Source organism: Homalodisca vitripennis, chromosome 6 (genome assembly GCF_021130785.1).
Source record: "Homalodisca vitripennis isolate AUS2020 chromosome 6, UT_GWSS_2.1, whole genome shotgun sequence".
Taxonomy (NCBI): Eukaryota; Metazoa; Arthropoda; class Insecta; order Hemiptera; family Cicadellidae; genus Homalodisca; species Homalodisca vitripennis.
The window spans coordinates 31,273,981-31,281,731 of NC_060212.1; the positions used below are offsets into that span (position 1 = coordinate 31,273,981).

Sequence of the window (7,751 nt, forward strand, 5' to 3'; positions counted from 1 at the left end):
CTAAACTAGGTTAAGTCGTTAAATGTAGAATTCACTAGTCACATTTCCGATAACCTCTAAAATAGGTTAAGTTGTTTTCACTCTTCTTAATCCGTTCAGCATTGTTCTTCTGAGTTTTCCCGCAGCGCCATGTTAGATTCCTTCTATTATTATGGAATTAACGATTTATTAAATAACATACACATTTAAGAATAACTGATTTATTAGGATAGTTTAGCACACTACATATTGTATATCTCACACTGATACATCGACAACCGGATCTTTTCTAACAGTCCTTTTCATATCCGTTAGTATCTCAGTGATACCTTAATTAACTAGGGTTTACAAATATTTTACTATATTAGGTGATACCCTAATTAACTAGGGTTTACAAATATTTTATTATATTAAATATACAACAAATATAGTCCCAAAAATAGCTTCTTAGAATATTATTTATAAAAATATAAAGTAGATCTTGTTTTTTTATTTTCCCTATTTGCTTTCAAATCGTACAATTAATGTAGTTTTGTGTACGAATTGGTTAAGAAATTAGTTCACGAACTAGGTCAGGATTCGTGTCTTAAAATTAGTTTTTTCTATGGATGGAATATATGGACAGTTTTACAATATCCCTGTATATGAATGTGAACTACCATGTTACAGATGCTACAGCAATGGACGTGGACTCCAGTGTTACAGAGGCTACAGACATGGACGTGGACCCCAGTGTTACAGATGCAACAGACATGGACGTGGACTACAGAGGCTACAGCCATGGACGTTGACTAGTGTTCCAGTTTTCCCGAGGCTACAGACATGGACGTGGACGCAGTGTTACAGAGGCTACAGACAGGACGTGAACGCTAGTGTTACAGATGCTACAGACAGGGCCGTGGACACCAGTGTTACAGAGACTATAGATAGGGCCGTGGACACCAGTGTTACAGAGGCTATGGACGTGGACTCCAGTGTTACAGAGGCTACAGACATGGACGTGGACTCCAGTGTTACAGAGGCTACAGACATGGACGTGGACTCCAGTGTTACAGAGGCTACAGACATGGACGTGGACTCCAGTGTTACAGAGGCTATAGGACATGGACTACAGAGGCTACAGCCATGGACGTGGGCTGCAGTGTTACAGTTTTCCCAAGGCTACAGACATGGACATGGACTGCAGTGTTACAGAGGCTGCAACCAGGGACGTGGACGCCAGTGTTACAGAGGCTTTAGACATGGACTACACAGGCTACAGCCATGGACGTGGGCAGCAGTGTTACAGTTTTCCCGAGGCTACAGACATGGACGTGGACGCCAGTGTTACAGAGGCTACAGACAGGGACGTGGACGCCAGTGTTACAGAGGCTACAGCCAGGTCTGTGGACGCCAGTGTTACAGAGGGTACAGACATGGACGTGGACTCCAGTGTTACAGAGGCCACAGACAGGGACGTGGACTCCAGTGTTACAGAGGCTATAGACATGGACTACAGAGGCTACAGCCATGGACGTGGACTCCAGTGTTCCAGTTTTCCCGAGGCTACAGACAGGGCCGTGGACGCCAGTGTTACAGAGGCTACAGACACGGACGTGGACTCCAGTGTTACAGAGGCTACAGACACGGACGTGGACTCCAGTGTTACAGAGGCTACAGACATGGACGTGGACTCCAGTGTTACAGAGGCTACAGACAGGGACGTGGACGCCAGTGTTACAGAGGCTACAGACAGGGACGTGGACGCCAGTGTTACAGAGGCTACAGCCAGGGACGTGGACGCCAGTGTTACAGAGGCTACAGACAGGGACGTGGACTCCAGTGTTACAGAGACTACAGACATGGACGTGGACTCCAGTGTTACAGAGGTTACAGACATGGACGTGGACGCCAGTGTTACAGAGGCTACAGACACGGACTTGGACTCCAGTGTTACAGAGGCTACAGCCATGGACGTGGGCTGCAGTGTTACAGTTTTCCCGAGGCTACAGACATGGACGTGGACGCCAGTGTTACAGAGGCTACAGACAGGGACTTGGACTCCAGTGTTACAGAGGCTACAGCCAGAGACGTGGACTGCAGTGTTACAGTTTTCCCGAGGCTACAGACAGGGACGTGGACGCCAGTGTTACAGAGGCTACAGCCATGGACGTGGACTCCAGTGTTACAGAGGCTACAGACATGACGTGGACGCCAGTGTTACAGAGGTTACAGTCATGGACGTGGACTTCAGTGTTACAGAGGCTATAGACATGGACTACAGAGGCTACAGCCATGGACGTGGGCTGCAGTGTTACAGTTTTCCCGAGGCTACAGACATGGACGTGGACGCCAGTGTTACAGAGGCTACAGACAGGGACTTGGACTCCAGTGTTACAGAGGCTACAGCCAGAGACGTGGACTGCAGTGTTACAGTTTTCCCGAGGCTACAGACAGGGCCGTGGACGCTAGTGTTACAGAGGCTACAGCCATGGACGTGGGCTGCAGTGTTAGTTTTTCCCGAGGCTACAGACATGGACGTGGACGCCAGTGTTACAGAGGCTACAGACAGGGACTTGGACTCCAGTGTTACAGAGGCTACAGACAGGGACGTGGACTCCAGTGTTACAGAGGCTACAGACATGGATGTCGACGCCAGTGTTACAGAGGCTATAGGCAGGGCCGTGGACTCCAGTGTTACAGAGGCTACAGCCAGAGACGTGGACTGCAGTGTTACAGTTTTCCCGAGGCTACAGACAGGGCCGTGGACGCCAGTGTTACAGAGGCTACAGACAGGGCCGTGGACTCCAGTGTTACAGAGGCTACAGCCAGAGACGTGGACTGCAGTGTTACAGTTTTCCCGAGGCTACAGACAGGGCCGTGGACGCTAGTGTTACAGAGGCTACAGACAGGGCCGTGGACTCCAGTGTTACAGAGGCTACAGCCAGAGACGTGGACTGCAGTGTTACAGTTTTCCCGAGGCTACAGACAGGGCCGTAAACGCTAGTGTTACAGAGGCTACAGCCATGGACGTGGGCTGCAGTGTTACAGTTTTCCCGAGGCTACAGACATGGACGTGGACGCCAGTTTTACAGAGGCTACAGACAGGGACTTGGACTCCAGTGTTACAGAGGCTACAGACAGGGACGTGGACTCCAGTGTTACAGAGGCTACAGACATGGATGTCGACGCCAGTGTTACAGAGGCTATAGGCAGGGCCGTGGACTCCGGTGTTACAGAGGCTACAGACAGGGCCGTGGACGTCAGTGTTACAGAGGCTACAGCCAGGGACGTGGACGCCAGTGTTACAGAGGCTACAGACATGGACGTGGACTCCAGTGTTACAGAGACTATAGACATGACGTGGACTCCAGTGTTACAGAGGTTACAGTCATGGACGTGGACTCCAGTGTTACAGAGGCTATAGACATGGACTACAGAGGCTACAGCCATGGACGTGGGCTGCAGTGTTACAGTTTTCCCGAGGCTACAGACATGGACGTGGACGCCAGTGTTACAGAGGCTACAGACAGGGACTTGGACTCCAGTGTTACAGAGGCTACAGCCAGAGACGTGGACTGCAGTGTTACAGTTTTCCCGAGGCTAGACAGGGCCGTGGACGCTAGTGTTACAGAGGCTACAGACAGGGCCGTGGACGCTAGTGTTAAAGAGGCTACAGACATGGATGTCGACTCCAGTGTTAAGGAGGCTACAGACATGGACGTGGAACCAGTGTTACAGATGCTACAGACATGGATGTAGACGCCAGTGTTACAGAGGCTATAGACAGGGCCGTGGACGCCAGTGTTACAGAGGCTACAGACATGGACGTGGACTCCAGTGTTACAGAGGCTACAGACATGGACTCCAGTGTTACAGAGGCTACAGACATGGACGTGGACTCCAGTGTTACAGAGGCTACAGACATGGACGTGGACTCCAGTGTTACAGATGCTACAGTTATGGATTGCAGTGTTACAGAGGCTACAGTACTGAAAACCTACCAGAGATCCTAGTAGAAACTCATGTAACAGTAAATAGTGATGTCACACTACCTAATTGTACTAAACAAACTAGTGAACAGTAAAAATGTTTCCTAATTAATGAAGTATAGTGAAGTTATAAATTTTTTATTAAATTTGTAAATCCCTGGGCCTTTTTTATTTTTTTACACCCATATATAATATAACATAAAAGTTGAGCAATGTATTAACAATATTTAGCAATAAACCCTGACAAGACAACACAAGTACATTTTAGCAGAACAAAATTCTACCCACTAGTATCCCCAATGTAGCAGTGGCTGATCAGATTAAGTTTCTAGGAATAACTGTAGATAGAGGACTCATATGGGCAACCATGTAAACAACATCTGCAATAAAATCAGCACTGGCGTCTATGTTGTTAAACGCATTAAATGGGTTGGCACTCAGGAAGCGGCAAAAATAACATACTACGCTCTAGTAGAATCTCATATTAGATATGGTCTTACAATCTGGGGAAGCTCCTCGGGAAATCTGAAGAGAGTACTTGTACTACAAAAAAAGGCAATTAGGACAATTGCAAACCTGGAGTCCCAGCAAAGCTGACGTCAAGCCTATCAGACCCTAGGCATACTAACAGTACCTGCGCTCTACATCTGTGAAGCCATTTTATATGCAGACTCACATGGACCTTCACAGTTACCCCACACGCCATGCCTCTAGATTCGTCCTACCCCAACATAGAACAGCCCTCTTCGAGAAAAACCCGTCATACTTAGGCCAAAAACTGAAAAACCTCCTTCCAGACCACCTCCGGACCCTGACTGGCAACAGACTGAAGAGCTTGCTTAAAGAATTCCTGTTGAAGAATCCTGTGTACAAGATAGAAGAGTTCTTGGAATTAATGAACATATCTCCTTAATTCTACTTATTGTAACTTGACAAATTACTGTTCTTAATGTTCATGTAATAAATAAATAAATAAACAGTTTAGTTTGATTTGACAATGTTACAATGGGTCTCATATATCAGGTTTTCATTTTCAAAAGCAGTGGAAGTTGTTTTACACTAATTTTCAACCCTCTTGGTCAACTCGTTCCACATTTATAGACATGACAAAAATCCGATTTTGTTCATCAGCAACAGGCAGGAGAGGTTTCAATTAACGGTCAGCCAACAAGCCCTACAGGCTATAGTTTAGGCCTACTTGAAAACTTCGCAAATAAATATAAAATTTATTCCTTTAAAATCACAACATAGAGTATAATGAGAAAAAAATTAACAAACAGGAATATTAGTTGACCACAATTACAAGTATGTGTGGCCAACTCTAACCTAAAAACAAAATTCACTTAAAAACCAAAGAGTCTAGTCACCTTAGAAAAAAAACTCGCTATCTGTGGCGCTTGCAAGAAACAATTATTTCATAGAGAAAAACAAATTGATACTATATATAGTTTATCACTACCGGCATTAATTACAATAGTTATCAGCCAAATTTAATAATATCTTTAACAAAACTGGGCGTTTTACCTTTTAATCTGCTGATATTACTATCAGGTCTTGAGTTTATCTAACTATTGCAAATGTTCCTCTGTATATCAGAGAAAGTTATTATAGTACAGTAGTACTTATGCACTTAGCAAAATAGTTGTGAAAAGTAATTTTTATTTTACCTGATTGACCTTAAATAAAGGCTGATAAAAAATTCCTAATTGTTGATCACTTGGTCTGTACCAATCCTTCTGAGAATCCATAATCAAGGACTACTGATTTTGCTTTTGTAAAAGTATTTATCAACCACTGGAAATATAGTTAGTACATTACTAATTTTATATCTTCATTTTTTAATTATTAAAATAATTATTCATGTTGAATTTGCCCGATAATATTTATTCATATTTTTAATTATGTACATCATACTATTTACATTGAATCATCATTTATGCTGGAGGTAATGATCAGAACATTGAGCCACCCAGTGAGTGAAGCTAGTCTCAATCATGTTCACAGTGTACAAGGTGACATAACCTATTCAGGTGCAGTATTAAAATCTGTCAGACAAAGCGATGAAACTGGTCTAGTTGAGACTGAATCTAGTGACAATGGGGATACCAACGACAATTTCCAAAAAGTTGTCAAGAAAGTCAAAGGTGGCCTTAAATAGGCTCCAGAAAACTATTGACTTCAAGTCTGTTGACACTTTCAATGCTAAGATACTGTATTTAAATGCTCAGTCTTCAATGGACAAACGTGACATCAGTGTAAGGAACATGTATAAAAGTGAACTGAAGAAGGCGAAGCTTAGAGCCAATGAGACTTTGATCAACTCTGCATCAAATCCCTGCAAAGCTGCATGGTCCATTATTGCTGAAGTCAGTAGCCCTACTACTTCATCTGCCCCCAACATTTCACCTGAGGCATTCTCTGATTTCTTTGTTGACACCATGAAAGAAGTAAGACAGAACATCACTCCTAGCAATTCATCTGCTGACGACCTACTTAGTCAAGCTCCCCGTACTACCAACAGCTTTAAATGGAACCCAGTGACCTGTGAGGAGATCTCTAGTGAATAAGATGAAATCTTCTAATACTAAAGATATATATATGGCTTATCAAGTGTTCTTTTAAAGAAATTTGTTTCTCTCTCATATTGCCACTCACTTGGTTCTATAAATCAGTGCTTTTTAATAGGAGTTTTCCCAAAATCTTAAAAAATATCAAAAATGGTGCCTATCTATAAGAAGGGTTCCAAAGATTTACCAGGTTCCTATAGACCGATCACTGTGGTGCCCATTTTTTCAAAAATTCTGGAATCCATCATGAATGAACAACTGAGTAAGTACTTTGAATCTTTCTATCTTTTTCATAATTCTCAATTCGGTTTTCGAGCAGGAAGAAGAAGTACTCTGGATGTGGTTGGAGCTTTGGTCGATTGTTGATGGCTTTGAGGCCAAATCTGCCACTATGGCAACCCTTTTCGACCTCATCAGAGCTTTTGACTGTGTCCCAAGAGAAATTCTGCTCTCTAAATTATCATATTATGGCATACAGAATTCTGAATTGGCTCTTTTAAAATCTTACCTGACTGAGAGAGGGCAGAGAGTTTGTAGTTTGTGTTGGTGGGAGTCTTTCTGCTTATCGCTCAGTTGAGTTTGGCGTACCACAGGGATCGGGTCTTGGGCCTTTGTTGTTTTTAATAAGCATTAATGATCTTCCCTGTAATGTTAAGGCCAATGTTATCCTTTATGCTGATGACTCTACATTGTTTAGCTCCGATAGTAATATTAATAACTTGTGTAGTTTTGTAGATGAGGCATGTCTTGAGGCTAAGACTTGGTTTCAGTCTAACGAACTGGCTCTAAATGAAAGTAAAACACAACATATTTTATTTACTTTACAACCTAACCAGTACAATTTTTTTCCAAATGTAAAACTATTGGGAATTGTTTTAGACTGTAAACTTGGTGAGATCACATTAATCAAGTTTGTGCTAGATTATCTAGAGTGGTATTTTTGCTGAGACAACTAAAGAATTTTGTACCTAAAGAATACTTAAAAATTTCCTATTTTGCTTTTTTCAATAGCATACTTTTATATGGCTTACTCTTTTGGGGAAATGGAATTGGTATTGATAGAGTTCTTATAATACAAATGAAAGCAATAAGAATTTTAACAAACTCAGAAAGAAATACAAACTGTAGACCTTTATTTATTGAAGAATCGATTCTTACTATAACAAATCTGTATGTATACACTTGTTTAGTTTATGTAAAGACAAAGTCAAATGTTTATGTTCTCAGAAGTCAT

The 7,751-nt window shown here is 42.7% G+C and overlaps 2 protein-coding genes across 22 annotated transcripts; both read left to right on the forward strand.

Annotated features, from left to right (window-relative positions):
• The first annotated feature begins 949 nt into the window (after positions 1-949).
• On the forward strand, positions 950-4,953 carry LOC124364199 (serine-aspartate repeat-containing protein I-like). 21 transcript variants are annotated; one of them, XM_046819503.1, is made up of 9 exons: positions 950-1,457; positions 1,632-1,847; positions 2,080-2,288; positions 2,484-2,591; positions 2,744-2,859; positions 2,976-3,342; positions 3,401-3,560; positions 3,738-3,809; positions 3,840-4,953. In XM_046819503.1, the coding sequence occupies exons 1-9, from the start codon at positions 974-976 to the stop codon at positions 4,043-4,045; spliced, it is 1,938 nt and encodes a 645-aa protein (XP_046675459.1). In that variant the 5' UTR covers positions 950-973; the 3' UTR covers positions 4,046-4,953. The 21 variants fall into 21 exon arrangements, 20 of the variants coding, with proteins under 20 accessions (XP_046675459.1, XP_046675460.1, XP_046675450.1 ...); XM_046819497.1 differs by having other exon boundaries at positions 952-1,148; positions 1,191-1,457; positions 2,080-2,186; positions 2,245-2,859; XM_046819504.1 differs by lacking the exons at positions 1,632-1,847; positions 2,484-2,591 and having other exon boundaries at positions 950-1,479; positions 1,920-2,186; positions 2,245-2,440; positions 2,708-2,859.
• LOC124364202 lies at positions 4,308-4,953 on the forward strand. Its single transcript, XM_046819511.1, has 2 exons — positions 4,308-4,487; positions 4,585-4,953. Exons 1-2 carry the CDS (start codon positions 4,308-4,310, stop codon positions 4,861-4,863), a joined length of 459 nt encoding a protein of 152 aa, XP_046675467.1. The 3' UTR covers positions 4,864-4,953.
• Positions 4,954-7,751: the final 2,798 nt, after the last annotated feature.

What these genes read in the sequence shown, in the direction of transcription:
- LOC124364202 (XM_046819511.1), top strand. Translation starts at nt 4,308, where the DNA reads ATGGGCAACCATGTAAACAACATCTGCAATAAAATCAGCACTGGCGTC. An exon ending in CGGGAAATCTGAAGAGAGTA is followed by an intron (nt 4,488 to 4,584) that starts CTTGTACTACAA and finishes TACTAACAGTAC; the next exon opens with CTGCGCTCTACATCTGTGAA.
- LOC124364199 (XM_046819490.1), top strand. Translation starts at nt 974, where the DNA reads ATGGACGTGGACTCCAGTGTTACAGAGGCTACAGACATGGACGTGGAC. An exon ending in AGTGTTACAGTTTTCCCGAG is followed by an intron (nt 3,561 to 3,737) that starts GCTAGACAGGGC and finishes AGTGTTACAGAG; the next exon opens with GCTATAGACAGGGCCGTGGA. An exon ending in TGGACTCCAGTGTTACAGAG is followed by an intron (nt 3,810 to 3,839) that starts GCTACAGACATG and finishes AGTGTTACAGAG; the next exon opens with GCTACAGACATGGACGTGGA.